Source organism: Corapipo altera, unplaced genomic scaffold, assembly GCF_003945725.1.
Source record: "Corapipo altera isolate COAL_440 unplaced genomic scaffold, ASM394572v1 56, whole genome shotgun sequence".
NCBI classification, from domain to species: Eukaryota; Metazoa; Chordata; class Aves; order Passeriformes; family Pipridae; genus Corapipo; species Corapipo altera.
The window spans coordinates 5606966-5628696 of NW_020884896.1; the positions used below are offsets into that span (position 1 = coordinate 5606966).

At 42.4% G+C, this 21731-nt stretch overlaps 1 protein-coding gene across 5 annotated transcripts in view; it reads right to left on the reverse strand.

The window, feature by feature from the left end:
• Nucleotides 1-379: 379 nt before the first annotated feature.
• BTRC (beta-transducin repeat containing E3 ubiquitin protein ligase) overlaps nt 380-21731 on the reverse strand; it is a 123148-nt gene continuing 101796 nt past the window's right edge. For 4 of the 5 annotated variants that reach the window (XM_027647900.1, XM_027647898.1, XM_027647902.1 and 1 more), the window contains 9 exons: nt 20681-20777; nt 19652-19789; nt 19056-19174; nt 16463-16712; nt 15681-15799; nt 11411-11521; nt 10731-10809; nt 7264-7457; nt 380-6242 (listed from right to left, as the gene is read on the reverse strand). In XM_027647900.1, the coding sequence (XP_027503701.1) occupies nt 7296-7457; nt 10731-10809; nt 11411-11521; nt 15681-15799; nt 16463-16712; nt 19056-19174; nt 19652-19789; nt 20681-20777 (1075 nt within the window). In that variant the 3' untranslated portion in view covers nt 380-6242; nt 7264-7295. Of the gene's footprint in view, nt 6243-7263; nt 7458-9583; nt 9629-10730; nt 10810-11410; nt 11522-15680; nt 15800-16462; nt 16713-19055; nt 19175-19651; nt 19790-20680; nt 20778-21731 lie in introns of those variants that run through there. The other variant, XM_027647901.1, reaches the window with a different exon arrangement.

The following is a 21731-nucleotide window of genomic DNA, read 5'->3' on the forward strand; positions in this document are numbered from 1 at the left end:
GGGTGGACTCATTTGTCCCAGCCAGAGGCCATTAGCTATGAATGGAGAGTTTGTTAATTAAAAAGTATGCTGTGGTTTTAGGAATAAGTGGGTTTTTTTCCTGACTGCCAGAGCAGTCTTTTATGCTGCACTCATCCACGAGCAGCAGCTCTGAGGTGGGACTGGTTACTGCAGACTCTGTTTGTCTGTGAAGTTGCATCTACCCCAGCCTCGGGGCAAAGCTGTCCACCCTTTGGCCCCAGCACTTCCAGGGGTTCACAATGCAAATGTTGTGTATAGTGCATGTGTAGCAGAAGTGTGACATACACATGGGGCTTGAGAAAGATACAGGATTGATATCTCGATGGTGTCCTTCCCCCCCAAAGGAAAACAGGAGAGATTCACAGCTTAATCTTTGTAGTTGTATTTAAGTTATTTTCTGAACAGTTAAAAAAAAAAAAAACAAACCACACTGTTACCATGATCCTAGCTCAAGTGAACATTAGTACATTAACTACACATCACCGTAACATAATCACAAAATTCAAAGCACTCATTACTTAAGAATCCAGATAACAAATATAGCAGAGTAACAAACAGAAAACTCTGGAGAAACCATGTTCTTTCTCACCTCTCCCACTTCCACACCCACCTCAGCCTGAGCAGGCAGGAATGATGCAGCACAGGCTGGCCCAGCAGGCAGGCAACTCTCCTAAACACAGTGATGTAAGATGATGGGGAGAAAGGGGACAATACACTTTGCTGAGGTCACATTATTTTTCTGCCATGCTAAAACTGTGGCTAGGCTCAGCCCTGCAATGTCTCACGTGGTATAGACAAAGTAACTGAAAGCAACGTTCTACACTCGAAAGCAGCTCCATATTTTCACACTGAATTGCCCAAAAATTCTCACAGCTAGCTCTTTGTAAAAGCCACTGCAAGCAGCCCGGGACAGGCTGCCCTGCCTCCTGAATGTGGAGTTTTGCTCAGATGTAAACCAGTGCTTAAGTGCCAGCAGGTTAAAACACTTTGCCTGTGAAGGCAACAAATTCATTGTGCAGGTATGAGCAGAGCTGCTCTGTGACAAAGATTGGTATTTCATGCTGATTTTCTGGCCACAGCTGCACTTGGCTCCTGCTTGAGCAGAAATTAGGATATCTTCTAGGGTGATAGGCTATTAAAAAAAGGAACTTATTTAGGAGTTGGCTATAATATCTAAAGGGCTTGTTGCACATCCATGTACATCAGTATCCCTCTGATTTTGAAAGTATTGGTTTAATATCACTAAGGATTAACCAGTGTTGCCAGCTCCCATGGGATATCTGCTGGACAAGAAATGTGGAATCCCAATGGTCTCTGGGAACAAGCACTAAGTAATGGGAAAAGTTTCTGGCAGTGTGCCAAGGCTCCACCTGAGAGAGATGCTTTGGGGATTTGCCAGTAGTTTGGCTATACCTCATTAAAAAAAAAAAAAAAGGGGCAAGGGGGCAAAGGAGGGGAAACCAAACGCTCAGCCTCAGCAGGCAGCTGTACCTCTCAACCCACTCCTGGGGTGTGGAGAATGAACACACCCAAGGGACCTGCTGCTTCTGTGAGTCTCTGAATTAAAAGTGAAGGCAGAAAGACTGTGACTCCCTCATGCCAATCAATCCAGTAGGGATTTGCCAGCAGGATAGAAAGATTTCATATGGAGACCACCTCTGAGGACAGCTGGGTCACTTGCTGTTTCCCCCCTCCTTCTGGGAAGCTGATGCTTATCATTTTGGGGGGGAACAGTAGGGCAAAGCTCAGCATGTTAGATGCATCATGCATGCCACTTGGAGACCCTGGCAAAGCTCATTCTTCTCTTGGCAAGTGCAGGTTAGTCCATTCCTTTCTCCTCATGCCTCCAATGCATCCTGAAAGGGGCATCAACCAACAAGTTCAACAATAGGAGGTCTTACTTGATCACCTCCTGATGACTTCTGATGTTCTCATAGAAAACCTCTATTCTTCCAAGTCTTTCAACTGCACAAGCTAAAAGATCTGTTTTCAGTGCTGTCCCCACTTTCGTAGAGATCCATCTATCCCCACGTTCCCCCTAGTTTTCCACCACTTTTCATCTCCTTTTTCTCCCACAACTAAGAGCAAGCCTGCAGTAAGAAGGCTGGCTGTTCCTCCTTATCCACTTCTCTAGCTACGAAGAGCTGCTAGTATTTGCAATTTATCAAACGCAAATATTGCTCCTCCCCAGTGAATTTAGGAATAATCAGCCATAAAAGGCAGATCTAAAATGGTGTTAAAGGAAGTCAGGCAAGAGCCCAACCTGGATATGTGCTTCCCATTGGAGCCAGGATGCCAGAAAACTCAGAACCAAGCCTGGAGCTCTGCTCAGACTGAGGAAGGAACATGTGGAAGGGGCAGATACACATACCTGGGAGTGGAGAAATGCACATGATACTCTCCAGCTTTTTCAGTGTTCAAAAAAAATGAAGAAAAAGAAAAAAGGATCCTTTGGAGCAGGAGCAGGTGGTGGGTAGGTAGAGCATGGTGGTCCAAGTCAGCTTCCAGTTTAGAAACAAGTGCAAAGCATTTCAATGTTTCTGATGAACACAGACTTCTCAACTTGTCATCTGAATTCTTCCATTCCAACAGCGGATGTGTCTGTCCTTGAATGTTAACAGGGAGCAGAGGGAGCTGCTCCAGAGGAGACAGCTGTAGGAGTTATCTCACTGCAAATTCCTTCATGCCATTTTCTATTTGCATATTTGAAAGCAAGCTGTATTCCTCCTAGGACGAGAAATATTCGCAGCAAAACTGTGCCCTACTGCAAAGGATTCACAAGCAGGAGATGGTGTGGCCATAACAGATTGTCCTGCTCTGAATGTCCCACACCTCCAGTACTTTCCATCCCATGGTTCAAGGTGGAAGGCTCATGTGAGCTTCCAACTTGTGGGAGAAGTGCCGATCTCTACGCAGCAGAGGTATTTCATTTCAAAGCGATGTGCAACACTTAAAGCCCACAGACACTTCCAGCCCTTTTTAATCTCCTTTCAGCAGGCATATTCTAGTTATTTTCATTATAAACTCTGCAATTACTCCAATCTGGCTGAGGGATTATCCATCCAGTTCATGCTGAAACCTCTCTCTCACATGTACTCTTGCACACTCACACACACACATGCACACGTATCCTAAGGGAAGGGGAGGAAGTTTGAAAAAGCCACATTCTTCTGACATTGGAAGATCTACTTACCAAATTGCTCCTCCCGGGGGGTGCACAATAAACACCACCAAATGTCAGGCTGTGGCAGTTTCAAGTTCAAGTTAGATCAGTTAACTTCAGTTTCCTTCTTAAGCCATGAGAAAATTTTTACAACTCAGGGAGTGGGGTAGGAATCCTCGCCCCTCTGGGGTTCTGTATGAAGTACTCCCACACAGTCCCTTCTTGAGGGTAAAACACCTTTCTTACCATGTGCCAAAAATGGATTTCAGCAGTTGCTTGCTAAATGTACCTTAAAAAGCTCTGTACAGCAGAGTACAAACTACGGTACCACTCGAAGACCCAAGAGAATAGCAGCATGGAGCAGCAGGGCTATGACAACCAAGGACAATCTGCAATGGTGTTGTCTCTGTTTGGTCAGCTAGTCTTCCAGTTCTCCCAAATTCTCTCAACTAGCAAAATAAAATGCATCCTTGTACATGCTGGTCACAAAGACACAATTAAAATATTAAAAAGTTCTGCAGCTTTCAGTGGCTGGAGGAAGAGATCATTGTTTTCTACAATAACCCAAATGTAAAAGACAGAGGATAACCAAACTGAGGAAAATAACTATTAAATCTACAGCCAAGGTCATATAAAGCCCTGCTGACATGCAACCATGCTGCAGACCTGGTAATACCTGAACTTAGAGGGACAGTGTTCCAATAGCATTAAGACTCAGAACTTGAACTCAGCTAAGTATGGGATGTAAACTTTGATTCTCTCTGCTCCCTTGCCTTTTTGGCTTTAGGACTGCAGTATTCATGATATGTGGAGCTATCTGAAAGCCCAAATAACCTTCCTGGGCTTAAAAAGTAGTGCCAAAATTAGTTGTGGATGAACTTATCATTGTGACTCAGAACTTTTATGACTCTGCAGAGGTAAGTCACTCTACCAGTGTCCTGAACAGACTTGTTAACCTGTTTGACTCTCACAGCAGTAGTTCAAAAACAGGAGTGTCATCACAGGCTTTGAGATGCTCTTTAGAGCTGATGTAGTCTCTAGGCTCAATGAAAATACAGGGAACTGAGTGCTCAACACTGCTGCCCACATGCCTTAGAAACCGCTCTAGGTATTCCCCAGGCACCAGCTTTTCCTTCCTTCGTAACTCCATCACCTTCTTGTCTGTCTTAGCTGTCACCAAAATTATTCAAGTTCTCTGGACTGCTCTTTGGGGACTCCTGGCCCAGCTCCTTGCTAAATTTCATTGGTGGAAAATGCGCATCCCAAGCGATTAGAGACAATGCAACTGCTTCCCCAGCTAAGTGAAGCTGATGAGAATAGCTTAAAAAAAATCCCATCTCCCAAGTTCAGAGGGTGTTAACAAAGCCTGTTTAAATCCCTTCAGCTCAGAGATAAAGGGCATCAATTTCCTACTGTAGGATTGGAGCAACTCCCTACTAAGGCAGTGGAGGTTATTTCAGACGTACAGGAGATCTGGGCACAAAACTGGAATGGCCAGGGGCTGATTTACACAGTCTTTCCTGATCTAAATGCAGGCCTGCTGCAATTCCTTCCAGCTCTGTGAAGACAGCTGTTTTCCCTTGGACCTCTGTCTAGTTCAGAGACATGCAGAATTATTTCTCATGTCCCTTCTCTTCAGGGCTATTTTTATCTTCTAAACAATCAGATTTTGCAAAAGTCTCAGCTAGAAAGCAAAGATTCATCACAGCTATCAGCAAAAGGACTAATCAGCCCATGTCCCTAAATCACAGTGCAGCATGCATGCAGGTTAGACAAGCACACCACAGGCTCTCCTTCCAAATGCCTTCTAGCAAGGCTAGCCCCAGAAATGCTGCAGAACTGGCCTCGAGTCACTGCTAAATGCAATGATTGTCCTCATGGCCACACTCATTTTACCAATCTGCCATCTCCAGAGGACTGTGCATTTGCTCATTCAAGTGAGGCAAAGTCTTATTGTAATGGCCAGAGTACTTGTGTAGTGTCTCCACTCTAGGATGGCTCTGGAGAGCTTCACAAGGTTTTTAGCAGCTCCCTCTTCCAGCACCCAGCTACAGCCTTTCTGAGAAAGAAGGAATGGAAAGAAAAGAGCAATGTTCAGCTTTCCTTCTCACCACAGCCTCAAACTTTGTCCAATTTACAGAATAATTCATAAGTCATCAGCAACATACTGTCTTCAGGGAGAATAGCAGGAGGAAGATGGTACACACAATCTCTTTGCTAGTGAAATACTGTCCTGGGCCAACATTTCACCTGGGGCAGGGGTGGACAGGATCTCAGCCCCAGCCCATCATGCTTGGGACTTTGGCAGAATAGAGCTTAACTTTTCACTGATTAGCATTCCCCAAACGAGCAGATGTTAAGGGAGACTACAATACACATCCAGCTTCCAAAGGGTTAGCATAGCAGGCAGGAGAGGAAAGAGATTGGTTTGGCTCATAATAGTCAAATTTCAAGGGTCCTCTCTCCACAAAAAAATAAGTCTGCAGTCATAACAGCCAAAAGCCACAGGGAAGCTGGGTTTGGGGGGGGAGGGTGATAGTCTGGCTGCTTTGCTTCTGTTGCTCTTCAGAGCTGAATGCTTTTTCAAAGGCCTAGCAATGGATATTGATTTCAGTCCGAGAGTAGCAGCCTCCTCCCCCCCCACCCTCCCACCCCCCCTGAAGTGACTCTCAGCAGGATGCTCTGTGGCTATAAGTCTTCTGCTTAACAGCAAAGCAACACATTCTGGCAACACCTTAAATATATTCATAGGACATCTGTGACTGGGTTTGGAGGGGAACCAAACAGGGTAAAGGGAAGCGGAGTGAACATGAAGAGGGGGATCAGGGAGGAGAGGGATGGGAAGGTTTAAAAATGTTAACTGTTCATGAAAGATAAAAGTCATCTTCTGATATAGCAGCACTTTAGCAGTCAGCCGCGCTGAGTAGACCCTGTCTGAGATCAACCGCATGCCAACTTTGTTCCAGAAACAAGTCTGAGAGCCTCTCTCTTCAGCAAGTATTGGTTACGTGGATAGTTCTTTTGTCCTGGCATTTAAATACTGCAGCTTAAATGAGTCCTGGGAACGAAAAACAGAACAAACCAAACAAACCCCATTCGTACTAAATCTTTTAATGATTTAAAAGAACATCTGATTGACCAGAGTCTTTGAGAAAATCAAGAAAGCTGATCTGACAGGTCTGGAGAACCACCATACAGTTACCAATCAAACAGGATCCAGGATGTGCCCCATGACAGAGCATTTTCATGGGAAAATGTGGAAACACCTTTGCAGAAGCCTGTTAGTTCTTCTGCCATTTTTCTCAAGCTATTAACAGTAATTGTGCATGTACCCACCCAAGCAAGCAATCATGCTATCCCACTTCATTCATATATATCATATTCACTCTACAACTGACCCGGACCTACGAAACATTATGTCCTCCCCACACTGTGCTCACCAAGACAAAAGGGTAAGGTGATGAGCAAACCAGCCATGCTCTGATATGAACAATTTAACAGCTCTGCTGTGTGAGAGAGAACGAGGGCTAGGCCCTATCAGTAAATTATTTTGCATGTTGATGCATCTTGATTAAATTTGCCTGGGCTTGTTCCTCACTGTCTTCTCCCCTAGCCAAACTGTAATCTTGAATCAGCTTGCTGCAGTGTGAGGAGAATGGTCACCACTTCTGAGGGGGGGAATAAAGCTGACGCTTCTTGGCAAAACCCTCCTGCTTGGTGACAACTGCCCAGGGTCAGGCCATCTGCATCCCCTTGTTAGGCAGCAGCTGCTCTACTCGCTCTGCAGAAACCCTTCTTCCTTCTGGACAGCAGTGATAGCTGATTTAATTATTGATGATGATGGACAGAGGAGGAGGAGTTCTCTGGGGGAAGTCATAGGTGCCACATGCCACAAATCCTAAAATAAAGTTCCTATTCTAAGGTATCAAAACCACTCCTGTCCTTTTACAGGACACTGTAATTACTGTACAACCAAGATAAGAAATACTGATAGACCCAGATAATTATTCAAGCAGCATGCTCGTGCTACATCCAGTGTCTCCTTTGAGCCTCCTTTTATTTTTTAATTTTTTTTTTACCTGTGCGAGTGTGAGGTACAGTGTAGTGTTATTTATCTGGAGATGTAGGTGTATGTTCTGGACGGGGAACGAGTGGATTCTGCTTGGGCAGCTGGGTCATTCAGAAAATCCCAGATGAGGATGGTGTCATCATGTGAGCTGCTGACAATCTGGAACTCGTCAAACTGAAGTCGAAAGACTCTTCCAGAATGCTCCTAAATGCAAGTGGGAGACACAGCATGTTACCTTGCAAACTAGCTGGCACCTGGGATGAAGGAGGGAATATGAACTCGGGTTTGATTCTAGTATTACATTAATTTCTCAGTAAACCCCACATAACACACTGTGCATCATGATCACAGAGCATAAATTACACTCTCTCAGTGAAAAGTGTTTGCCATATCTGAGTACTTGGCTTGCAGGAAGTTTATATTACAGTTGTCCTGCTACTCCTTAAATCCCAATACTGGATACACACTGTGCAAAACAAACCAAACTCTCTCCACCACACAATTCTGTCTGGCAGGACCGACAGGTGCACTGTCTTCCTTTTTCCATGGCAAAACTCATTCCTGAAATTACAGCCTTCTCAGATGCACTAGCTTACAGAGGAAGAGATGACAACTTTGTATTCACAACTTGGCACCACTGCCACTGCTGAAGAGGAAAGAGCTTAACACTGGAGGACACTAAGGAGCCTGTTGTAAAGTCCAGTGACACAGTAATAATTCCTCTTAAGCGGTTCTAAAAATATGAACTAGAAAGGGCATTCTTTATAGGCAGTTTGCATTCTGCTCCAAGGCTGAGTGGAAATAGCATGACGATTTGGCAAGAGTTCAGATCATAATTAACAGGAGGCAATGGTAAGATCTTGGATATCACATAGCAAATCCACTATGCTTTCCATTTTGTGTTACTTATTTTCTCTTGGTGCTTACACTGCTGCAAGACTAGTGGCCTCCTCCTCGGTCAGTAGGGAACAGGAACCGTGCAACCAGGGTGAGCCCTATCTCTTCCATCAATACACACTTCTCTTTAATGCTTACTCATTGAAAGGGGCTGAGGGTCAGGAAAAAAACTTGTCTTAAAATACTTTAATACTAAAACCACAGGTTTCTCAAACATTTAGGTGAAAGAAAATTGTTAGTTACTAAATGGGAAACCTTTGTCTTATACAACAGGACTACAAAAATACAGCTCGGTTTATAAAGTGCAAAAGCTGCTTAAAAGTGAATTTCTAAATCTTTAAATTGAAATTATCTGAAAATAATCACACACAGTGTGATTCTAGTTTTAAGATAAATTTTTAAACATTTCTAATCAATGGAATCTTTCTGATCTTCTAACTATAACTCAAATTTGTCTTATAAACTCATACCTTATGAGTTTCTATCTTCCCAGCTACTCTAAAAAGAAGTGTTTTTCCAGAGTTTGTGTTGTAGCAGTAAAGAAGTTCTTGCTAAAAAGTATCACTACAACAGTCAGATCCACTGATAGATTGCTTATAGAGACAGTGAGAGAGAGAGAGAGAGACTTTCAAAACCCGTTTCCAAAACTCCCTTTGTGATCCCTGTCACTGTGGGCTAAGTAGGGCTGCCCTACCTGGACTGTCTAGGTCGTAAGGAAAGCTGAACTGTGTGTTTATTCTGTGCATGGAAAGCGTCTGTCAAATTCATGTGGCCACCATTCCAGCTAACGGAAGACAAAACTGGAAGGGACCTGGCATGCAGCGAACATTTGTTATCTGTGCACTTTCCTCCTACTGTTTGAAAATTGAACACAAGCAGCAGGAGACTCATGATGTTCATTGTGCAGCCAGGTTTAATTTTGGAGGACGAGGAGAGAGAAAAAAAAAAAACAAACCACGGGCAAGCGGGTATAAGGACACCCTGTAGTCATAAAAGTCTAAAAGCACCACAACAGCTTCCTTTGCTCCCCACTCCTCTTTTGGTCCCCTCCATTGCTATCAAACAGGGATTTATGAGTATCCATGTGTTGAGATTCCTGCAGTGTTTCCATCCCACCACTTCTGATTTATAATATAATTAGCTGGGGCACTTCGGCTGTCCACTGCTGGAAAATGCAGGGGAAATCACACCAGTTAAATTAAGTCCACAGGTTAGTTGGCACACATTTGTCTCAGGTTGGAGCAGGAACACTACTAATACCAAGCTGAAGTCTTAGACTCTCAGGATATGTGCTCATGGGCACTGAGTTCTTCCATAGTTTGGAACTGGGTGGCCAATGACAAAGGGGTTTTCTGGATTTCAGCCATGATACTATTTGTAGTTCTATTTGGCTAACATGAAGGTGTTTCAACATAGTACCTGCAGGCATCCAAGGCACTCAAGGACTCTTACTCTGCAGCTGAGGTCCAAATACATGACTGGAAAAGAGTTAGCATGGCTTAATGATCTACTGCCTGTCAGCTGAGTCCCAGTAACCCTCACAGCCTGCATCAAATGTGAAGTAAATATTTCAGCAAAATCTATAGCAACAGTAGCAATTCAGGTGGTGGATGAGTATGCAGAAGGTCAGCCAGCACAGCTCAGTGGGTGAGAAACACTTTTAGAGAATCAGACAGTCTTGGTATGATCCTGGTTTAGAGCAGACTACACTCACGTGCCGCAGCAGGAAAAGGTCTAACATACCAACCCAAGCACTGCCCAAACAACATTTTCTAGTTAAGAAATAGAAACATTTAGTACTTCTTTTTCAAGGAGAATTTGGTACTGGTTGAAATCTTCCTTTATCCCCAGCAACAGTGCCTGTTTTTTGGGTTAAATGTGGTGGAGGAACACTTACAGGAACCATCCCATGGCCTTGACTGTACTGTCATTTTTTCACACCTTTCCCACATTACTGTAAGATCAGTGCAGAGTCACTGTTAAGCATGACCGTGAATGCTGTTAACACTCACACAATGGCATTTTAACCACACCATCATCAGACCTGTACTAAAAACTAGTGGATGGCACGAAAATAGTAGTTGCTGTTTAAGGCTAAGGCAATTTCACTGTTTGTTCCAGTCCTTACCTGCTTTTTCCTTTAACACCCAAAAGCCAGTTAAAATCAATCACAAGCGTGTCTTTGTTCCTGCTCTTCAAATTTGGAATGTAGTACTTTTCTTCAAGAAACTTCATGTTAACAATTCAGACAACTTACTACTACCTTATCAGGTACACACAGGGTAAAGTAAAACCCACTGGCACATGGATTCCAAGAAGGACATTCTCAAAAATGGACTTAGTTATAAACTTCAAATCACAGAATAAAACTGCTAAAAAGTGAGTGAAAACTCCAGAAGTTCTAACTTATAATGCTTTATAGCTTGCAACATTAAAAAAAGCTGGACGCCCAAAAAAAGCCAGACCCTTAGGAAATATTTCTAGATCCTGCAGACTGGGGCTAAATTACTTGAGTTTTCATGGCTCAAGACAGCCCTGATCAAGGACACTTTTTCCAACACTCCTACCAAAAGCTCTTACCACAAGGGTTCGCAAGCAGAGGGTCCCTGCTGGAGCACGGGGGTCCAAAGCAGCCACAAGATCCCATACTTTAATTTTCCTAGTAGTGAAAAAAGAGACAAACACCACAGCTCTGTTTAAGAGAAAAGAGCAAGTACTCACACACAAAAAAAATGTTAGTACAACTCAGCTAATACACCAGTTTATGGAAAAGTATAGCAATCTTTCTGTTCTTGAGACTTGGTTCTTGAATTTCCCCTTTGTAAAGCTTATAGAGCTTAATGGGAGAAAAAAATAAGCTGTCAACAAAGTAAAACATAAAAAGCAGGTGGTAATAACTAACAGAAACATGGGCATGCAGACAACTAGTCTGTAACAGCAAATGGTCCAGCAGACATAATCACAGATGGGAAAGATGGTTCTTATGAGTGGTTGAGCTAGAAGAGCTTTCAGGTTGAGTCGGTCAGACATTCTTACAACCAAAAGAACTGGACGACATACATCAAATCACATGGACTTGTTTCAAAAGAAGAACAAAAGCTATGCTTTGTAGCATGGTCCTGATTTACTGGCCATGAAAAGGTCTTCTTAGTATGGCAGACAGAGAATCTAATATTTATAGGGAAGATGCAGCAAAGTGGGATGGGAGACACTGAGACAGACAGGAAGATGCAAAGCACTGACTGTACTGATAACCTCACCCATCATATGCCCCACTGACTATCCTCTTGTTATCAAAGCGTATGCATCTCACCAACTCTTCATGGCCTTCCAGTACTCGTAAACATGCCCCACACTCGATATCCCACAGCCTGGAAGAGAGTACAAAGAAGCAATTAGAATTTTTTAATGCCTTGTCATTGTAACTAAACATTCGGTCTTTGCTTGTAGTTAATGGAAACTTGGAAATAAAGATTATGATGAAACAACAAAGAAGAAACAACATAGAAGAAACAAACTACATTCATAACTCCTTTTCCTGTTAAGTGGATGCATGCTTTTCAACGTGACCCTGTGATGTTACAGTATCACATGGGAAGTGAGTCAGAGACCAGTTGTGTCTATTATCTAGTGCTGTAGTAAGGTACATAAGGTATCTCCCAGTTATCTTCACAGTGAGCCTCACTTTATTTTACTGGGGTTCATTTTTCATGACAGTGTCCTGCCATGATCTTAAGATGTTAAGAGAAGGAGATTTACCAATCCCCCTGGTATCTTGTTTCAACTGATAATATCACCTTCACAGGGCATGTGTCCCTTTCTGCTCCCCTACATGCCTATTTCTGATTTGGAGACTACCATCGGACAAATGAAGTCATCAATACAGTGGTGAAAGGTACAAGAATAAACAAGCCCTTTTAATTTGTCATTTTTCCCACTGAAGGTATGTTTACTCTGTAATCTGGTCACCTTATGCATAAGCTAAAATGGACAATCTATGTTTATTCTTTTGTAATGCATTTTCTTCTTGCTCTCAGATAATTTCTGTGGCTCTCTGTGAACTGTTTCTAATAATAAAATTTTAGAAAAGTTCTGTCACCCAAACCAGCATACAGTATCCCAGTAAGAGACCCAACAACACATTATTCTCTCAACTCTAAATATCCCAGAGTTTTGACCTTTGTGATGGATTTTGAGCATGGAGAACAAATTAAAATATATTAATTTTTACACTTACACACTACCTTAAAAAACAGTTAAGAAATGCTACAAACAGTTATTTCCAATTTTTTCCATGCTTTTGTCAGCTCTTTGACATGACTCCCAACTATCACGGATCAAGAAAGACTATTTGCCTACATGAACTGAAATTCTTTGACATGTATTCTATAGAGTTGTTCATACAGCACTCTTTTAATAGCAGTATCTGCTGCAGCTCCCAGACACTCAGGGGAAAGCAAGCAGCCACCAATGTTTTTAAATGCTCATTCATAAGCCTTTAGACTGACAAGTTCTCCACAGAAGTGAGAAATATGGGGGGTTTGCAGAATTTCTCTGGGTGACACGTCTTGAAGCAGCACAGTTGCTGAGGGGTCAGGTCACTTCGCTTGAGAGATAAAGATAAACCACCCCCACATATTTTACTCCTGCGGTCCCCTAGGGAATAATCCAGATCCAGGTGATATGTGCCCAAGGTTGGTGGACAATGACTGCACCTGTCTTGCTACAACAAGCTGCTCTCAACTTCGGACAACAGAGGAACGAACAGAACTCTTTTGTAACTGTAGAACTGGGAAAGGATTTGTCTATGCACATGTTTGAAGCCAACAAGGAGCACAAGGTGATTCTGTAAAGTTGATCTCTCAGGAATCTGTGAAGACCCCAATGGTTTCACATGAGTACAGCACACCAGCCAAGGTCAGAGCAAGCAACTTCATGGCAAAGGTCAGCCAAAGGCACTCTGGCTGGTCAGAGAGCATTAAGTCTCTCAAGGATGGACAATGCCAGAGATTAACTGGTGCAGAAAGGTTTGAAGAGCAATCTTGTGCCAGGAACTTTTGCGCCATGTGTTTCCATCCCTTGCCATCAATCCTGAGATTGCCAGCAACTCTGGGAGGCTGCATCACAATAATTCAGGCCTTTTTCAGGTTCCAGTTTGAGGTTTTACCTGAATCTGAATGGGATTAGAAGAGGTGATCATGTCCCCAGTCACATGGGGAATGGGCCTTCATGTACAAAGGGGATAACTGCTATTAAGAGCAGAGTTTCCTATCACAGTTGGTGCCAAGGGTAACTCCCAGATTTGATAAGCTTCTCAAATGTCTACTTCTTTAAATAGTCAAATGAACAAATAGTAAAAGAACTAATCTTAAGGCTTGAGAACTAACTAAAAAAATTTAATGCACTCTTCCTTCCTACAATTTTGGGAGAATTTCTAGAAGTAGAGCAAGGTCTTCAATTATCCCAGCCTTTAATTCGCTTGAAGTCCTGGCAGAGCCGAAAGATGTACAGAAGGCAGGTGAGCCTGAATCCCCATCTCTTAAAGAGAATGCTATAGTCTAAACAGATCGGTAGCACATCCCCATGTGTGCACACATTGGAACTAGAATAGACACATGCAAACCAACCACTCATTTAAAAATTAACACAAGATGTTAAAAGTCTGATTCTATTTTCTTGCCCTAAATTCTCTGGTTCCTTTTTTTCCTACACAATGCTCGCCTGTAGCAACCAGGAACTTCGGCCCTAGATGCTTGGATTAAACTTGATGGACCACTTTCTAGCAGGTGGAAATCAGCACAATGATAGTGATGTCTATGTAGCTGTGTCCTCTTACACTGGTGAAATTTCTGGCCTAAAACAAAACCCAAGTAATTTTTGTATTTGGAGTCTCCCTACAGAAGAAAGACACTGATTTCTCAGCTACTTCACACGTCCTTACGTTTGCAGTTGCAAAACTAGAAATCACAGTCATCTTTTGGAAAAAAAGTTTCCCTGCAACTGAGGAATGATGAACTTTTAAGTTCTGTATCAGCCTCTCCTAAAGGCCAACACACAACATCTGGCATTTCACAGTGAATTCAAATCAAACACAGAAATCACCAAGCCACCCACAATGATGACTCAGAAACCTGCCCTTTCTTTATCACCCTTCCACTGACTTGTGCCCTTTGCTAATGGCTGGGAGAAAAGTGTGTGACCAGGTAAGTCCTTTGCCTTGCCCACACTGCTGCTAAACTTGACTTCCATTAAGATTCACTGCTGACATTCCTGAAATTCTAGCACAATTTATCTGTCAACTAGGGATTTTGTCCAATGTAAGCATAAAAGTAACAGTATTCCTCTTTAGCATTATCACTATCTTGACATTTATTTTTATTAGCATTGCAAGTCATATTTTAGATCCTTCCCTAACTGCTGCAGTATTTAACTATTTCTTACTCTACTTCTGAGACCAAGTTTCACAGTACAACTGCAGAGGGTTATTTTTTCTATTTGAAGAGCAGTTCTCACCACGTGTAAGTGGTGTTGCTCTTAAACAATGTCTATAATACCTTTTTCCCGTGATTAAGAGATGGAAGTTCCAGCTCTTCTGGTCATGCTCTCAGACAGCCCTATTACTAAAATCTGGCACAATGACCTGTGATGTCAACCAAAGGATCACCATTTTCCTACAGAATGCAAAGCAGGGAGAGGCAGTGTGTTGCAAGCAAGTCCACAGGCTTGCAATAGCAATAGCATAAATCGTTCTCACTGAGGAGAAATTATTACTGACATATGAAGGGGTTTTTGCTCATGCTGTCCAGCTTTCAAGTTTTATCAGAAGGCAGACAATTATTTAAAGGGATGACAAGGACAAAAGGGAGGTTGCTCTTCGTCCCATTTCCATGACAGAGGCATTTTCCTACATCACGTAAACTATTATTCAAGCTTGTTCCATGTACCCCGAAATTCATGGGACATCCCTCTGCCAGCAGCTGTAGGATGTAGGGAGAAATCCTGGCTCATGATACCAGAAAGAGTTAAATCTCAGATTGCAACCAGGGCAGCTGGAGAAGTGCAAAAGGCAGCAAACTGAACTTCATGCTCTAAACCAGCTGTTCCAAACTTAACCAGGTGCCAAGTACCATAAGAAGAGTTTGGCGAGAGCCCAGGAGGATTTCTGCAGAGGATTAAATGCCTCTTACTGCAAATCTGACCCCTTTAACTAGACACATAGCCCAATTAAAATATCACAAGAGGACATCACAGAAAGTGGTACTTGCCAGCTCTTTCATACACCAGAATTGTCAGAGCAATGCAACTTGTTGATTAGTATGGGACTCTTGAGATGCTGAGGATGAAAGACAACACAGTAAAACAGGCTTCTAATATCTCTTTCCAGTAGTTCCCAATGTTCTATACCAAAGAAAGCATATTTCAAAGTTGACAAGGGTACAGAGCACTTCAGTTGCCTAACCTCTGCACATCCCAGTGAATCAGAGACAACGTGCTTGCACATAACTCTGTGATGGGGAGTGTGTCTCTCACCTGATAGTATTATCTGAAGAGCCGCTCACTACTAGCCTGTCTCTGTACTGCAGACATGCAATGCCTCGTTTGTGGCCATTTAAGGTGCGCACAAATTCGCAGGTACTAGTGTTCCATACCTGTGACAGGAAGGGAGGAGGGAACCACACAGAGACAAAATTATTAAGAAGAGACTAACAAAAGATGGTGTATGTATGATTCATAGATGCATCCAGAGTGTTCTTAATTGAAGAGGCTACCATTAAGACTGGGAAAATCACCCCTCCGATGACTTGTGACTATAGTCTGCAATTGTTAGCAGCTGGGGTCACTGTACACAGAAGATTTTTGCCACATCAGAATTAGCACTCTTTGGCTATGATTTAGTCTACACATGATCTGCATTTTCCTGACATTTAATAGTGCAGGTTGGGATCACAGCAGTAACGCTTAAGTGACTCCTATCCACTCACCTTCACTTTTGCGCCCATGCAGCCCTCTGACAACTATTGAATGACTGATGCTGAAACAGATTATGAAAGTGGTCAAGTCGAAAAAGAACACAGAAAAAAATTTCTTTTTCAACTGCCTCTGTACCTGGATCTGATTTGCCATACAGCTCTGTAAACAAGTTGTGCAAGCTCAAGAGAGGAGGGACAAGTGGAAATAAGCAGCAGGAAGAATACTGCTTCTAAAGGAAGATCTGGGTAATAATGGCCAAGGACCATCTTCCCTGTCTGGTCACTGTTCTTCATTAATAAATACCCCAGTGCTGCAAATAAAAAACCTCTGAAACACCTCACCTTTATAGTTCTGTCACCTGATGCTGATACAATGTACTTGTCATCAAAGTCCACTACGTTGACAGCAGCTCGGTGCCCTACTAGCACCCTCCTCAGGGTGATGTCCGTTGGTGAAGCCATGTCCCACACGGCGATGGAACGGTCTTTGGAACATGTCACCATCATGCCGTTATTGAAGCGCAGGTGCAGCACGGCCTCGCAGTGGTGGATCAGTGTGTTCAGCATCTCGCCTGCATTCACATCCCACACTCTGCAGTTTCAGATTTCAAACCAGAGAAAAGAGAGTTAAAAACCTGCACAGTGCATTTTCTGCAGGGCAAGAGAGGGATGGGGAGAGGTAATTGTCTCTCTAGTGATATTAGAGAAGCAAACATCACAGGTTATACCTACATCTATTAAATAGTTCATTAAAAAATGTATTATATAAACCTGTTGATTATGCGTACATTGAGGAAGTCCAGAAGCCAAAACCCCTGCAATGAAGTTAACACCATAAAAATAACCCACCCAGGAAAAGAGCATTCTTTAATTAAGGGAATTTAGAGCTGAGGAAAGGTAGAAGACTGATGGCCTTAAAGGCTGATGTTTCCTGGTTGTGTCAGCCTACCATACGCTTCATTTCCAGTCAATGTGGAGAAGCAAGTTCAGTGACAGGTTTAATTTTTGACCACTCTCACAGGATTACCAGCTCAAGGGATAATTTATACAGAAGCAGAAGAGACAATTCTTTTCAAACAAATAGGAGTAATTGCCACAAGTTGCGCCATGAATTCCATTTATCCTAAGGTGCATCTGGTACACAGCAACATTCCAGGAATGTGCTGAATACCCAAATTAAGATACAGCATTTATGTCAACTTAATGTTATTGGAACCAACTGTTTCAACTGAATGATAATTTAAGATGCATGTTAGATAAAATCTTCATACAGAACTTCTAGGATTTGAAATGCAATTTTAAGCCCTTAAAATGTTTCTTTTGGGCTATTCTGTTGGCAAACTTCTACCCTCCATAAAGAGATTTCTTTTGGCACTATCACACCTGTATCCCAAATACACTATAGGAGAGCAGAAAATGGCTGTATCATAAGGCACATCAGACAGTGCAGAAGTTAAAACTTTCCTCTGCCAATAAGGCAAGCAGTAAGAAAAGGCAAGATGTGGGAAAGACTTCTAATGTCTTATTTTCTAACTTAGAGAGACTGAAGTGCATCAACTTATGGACTATAAATGAGAAAGAAAACTGCATTCCAATTACAAAATGCAAAGGAGAAAAAACTAAAGACCTGAGCCATTAACATACGAACAGTTTGCAGACAGGGTTGCCAAACTGAACAGGAGCTGGAGACCCACTGACTTCTTTGGACAAGTGCATCCCTGAGATCCCAGAAGCATTAAGAGCCCATCTGTACTGTCTATTGGATGAAGCCCCTCTTCCTGAGGAGACACAAGGATAAAAGTAATGCATCCTATGTGCCTCTGGGGTCTGCACTAACATTTATACATCCAAAGGGAAACAAAATATTTCTGGGCAAGTAGCCAGTCTGCAATTTGGCCTGCCCAGCCTGATAGGGAAGATGATAGCGCTTGTTACAGAAATCAGCCTCTCCTTTTGCGATCTGTTTAGCCCGGTGCAGTTCCCACACCGTCCTACACCATCTCCAGGTGTCTCTTTTGGCAATGCTGCCGAAATTCTGGATCCCTACTAATGACAGGACCCCAGAACTTAGCAGCACCACAGCACTGCATGCAGCACATCAGTAATTATATTATTAGATTAACAGTAGTAGTGTACACACAAGCACAGTGATAACCATGAGGAGCTTGCAGCCATAGGGAACACATGCTAATAGCTTCAGAAAAGGCCACCAACACAGCTTTCTGGTTTCCAAGTTCACTGCATGGGTGTTGTTTGCACTCTGACAAAGAGGGAATATATAACAACATGGAGAAGAGAGACCTACCCCTTCACATCCAAGTTCATATCGCAATTCACTAACTCATAAGTGCCTGTATTTACACGACAGGTCTTACATTCTCTGGGATTCTGTCATACAACTAGTGGACTTCAAATCTGCGCGACATGCACTACAAGTGCTACCCTGAGGTGTCCAGCCTTTTGCTGGAGACTGGAAGGAAAGCAAGGTTAGAAAGACTGAATAAAAAGAAACATCATGCTGAAATATAATTAAAGTCACAGGAGATCTAGGCATATATATTTTGTTAAAATTAAGTGGGAATGGATGATGAAACCTTCATACTTGCTTCGAAAACTTCATCTCTTAAAAAGCTATTCTCAAGGAGAATTTATAACATTCTCAGGGAGTGTCAAAACATGCAAAACCTTGGTGAAATGCCAGATGGCCTTCCTAAGTCAGCTTGACCTTGACTGGTCTTTGCTTAGATTCTCATTTCTCCTTGACAGCGATTTGCAGGCACATCTGATAAACAAGGACAGCACACTGCTCAACAGATATGTTGAACTACTTCATGGAACTGACTGAACAGTACACATTTAAGAAGAGATCATTTCAGCATTTTGCAAAGCTAAAATCTTAAAGGCAAACAGAAAGCTCCAAATCACAAGCACACACCTGACTGTTGAGTCTGAAGATCCAGTAATGATCACTCGTTCATCATACTGGAGGCACAGGACAGAACCCGTGTGTCCGGTGAGAATTCGCTTGCATTCCAATGTATTCTTATCCCAGATCTAAGACAGCAAACATTCAAAACCACGCAGCTCAGTAAGGTTTTCATCTTTCAGCACTTACTGGTTTAACTAATCTGTTTTTTACTACAACACACCATCGATAGTGCTGTTAGAACACCTTTAGTGGCACCTGCAGAGTCTTCTACAGGCTCTTTGGTACAACAGATTAATATCTTTGATATTACTGTCTTTACTATGAATATTAGTTTTACCCTTCTCATCAGGGTACAGGGCCAAGTAATTACATAGCCTGTAATTACTGATCAACAAAAACTCTGCTAGCAAAGTCTGTCTGTCTGCAAACAGGGTCTCTCTAGCCAGATAATAAAGGCATACGTGCTGTGCAGGTGTGAGGGGGGGGAAGGGGAAGGTTAGATTACTAACAAGAGATTGGGTAGGTGTCACTGAAATTAGGACACTCTTATTTATGGCATAGGTACCACATACCACTAGTATGCCATTATGGAGCATTCTTACCTTGATAGTATTGTCTCGTAGGCCACTCACTATCTTCTGATCATCATACTGTAAACAATAAACCCCTTTGCTTGTCTCGCTTCGGCAGTGGATCCTCTGTAAACTGTGCCTTCCACACCGCCAGTTTGACTCTATTGTCTTGAGGAGAGACAGGAGACAAATGAGATGTAAAAAAAAAGCACAGAACTATTTCCCCTTTTTTTTGTTTGGTAGAGAAGACAGCAGACACTTTTCTTCACTCTTTTTCCTGCAACCAGGCCCATACAATGACATAACTACTTTCTAGAAGAAGCAACACATGTAATAAAACCAATTAAACAGATAAATATCTGGAAAACATCTTGTGGCTAACCTGCTCTATGTTATCTGGAATGGTGAGGAAAATGGAACTTAAACGCTTTTTTCTATCTCCAGCCTTTAACCCCCTGTGACTCAACAGCTAAACAACTGAAGAGAATGTCTCAGCTGAGCTGTAAGTGCTTGTACAAACTCGTCACAACAGTGCCTGAGCACTGCTTTTGCCATTAGGAAACAACTAGAACATGCCATTTTGCTCATACTAAAAGTAAGGCAACCATGCTCAGTTGCTTCCTGTTTCCCTGACTCTTTGGATTGCAGTCTTAGGTAATGCACTTTCTCCTTGGCTCAGCTCTTGATATCTTTCCATAACAGCTTATTAGGTCTCATCTGCACTGGGTGGAGCAAAGTACCATGGAACAGAGAAAACTAAGACATTATGGTGCTGCTGTGACATCTGATGTGCAAGGTGTAGAGACTCCACCTGCAAGAGCTCACTGAACAATCCAACTCATCCTCTGTCTAAAGGAGCAGCAAAGCCTGGGACCTCATATAATTATCCCAGATCTACAAACTCCAGATAAACAAAGACACATCAGATTTAAAGACATATTTCATTAGAATGGAATATTCTCAGAATTTCAGCATCATGAATGAATCAGGGACATTTGAAAAAAACAAAACCAAAAAGACAACAGCAAACCACCATCACATCTGGAAGCTGTTTCTTACCTCTATGTCCTGTATAATTTTGGGATAAAGTGCTCTGTAGAAGGAGTTGGGTGGAGCAGTTCCATCAGGAGGTTTATTTTTAAATAGATATTGCCCCCTGAAAGACAAAGAACACTTCCATTGAACACAAATCATGTTTCAGCATTTTGGGGAAAGGCATTTTACAAATGGGTAACAACTATTGGAAAGCACAGATTCATATTTAAACTTAATTTACTCAATAAGATGGGCTGGTTCCTTTTTTGTTTGCCCTGCAACATGTCAGTGTTGCATTTTAACATTGAAATACCGCAAAAACATCTGTGTCTAGTCACTCAGGTAAGGGAAATACATTCTTTATTATGGACATGGGCCCATTCAGCTCAGTAAGAGTTGAGAATGGCTCGTGCCTGCAATACACATACACATATCAGAAGTTACCTCTGAAATAAAGCATAGAAAGTAAACGAAAGAAGCCAAGGAACACTCAAACTCACTATGCATTCAAGGTTCGCTTTTATCTGCATTAGCAGGAACAGTATCACTTTGGGTACCTGGACATTTTACTGCTACTGATGTATTTTGGTAAGCAACACTTCATCTGTGGTGCCTCCCTCATTTCAACACTGATTTGGAATACACATATCCCAAGCTAGAGTTTTGCTACCAAAAAAATCTGTAAATGGCAATCACTACCTGCTGTGTAAAAAACTTTAATTCCTCATCCTGAAGTTAGGAAGCCACCAAACACGGTGTGGAAGCTTGTAAATCCCACCATGGGCGTACTAACTGCTGTTCTGCCTGGCAACATGCCTCACAAAATGGAGAGAGGCACAAATGCCTCTGAGTGTAATCCTGGCATCAGAGGCACAGAGTTTACACTGGGCGAGCTCTCCACTTCTCCCTCCCTTACTCCATTACGGCATAATTAATTGTTCAATACTTCCTTGCACACTCCTTTCCTGTCCTTTCCACACCGTACACCTCAAAACTAATTTGAGAGACTGTACATTAGCTGCCCTGATGTACTTGAACTAGGGAGATCACAACAATGAACTAAATTTTTAGTCTG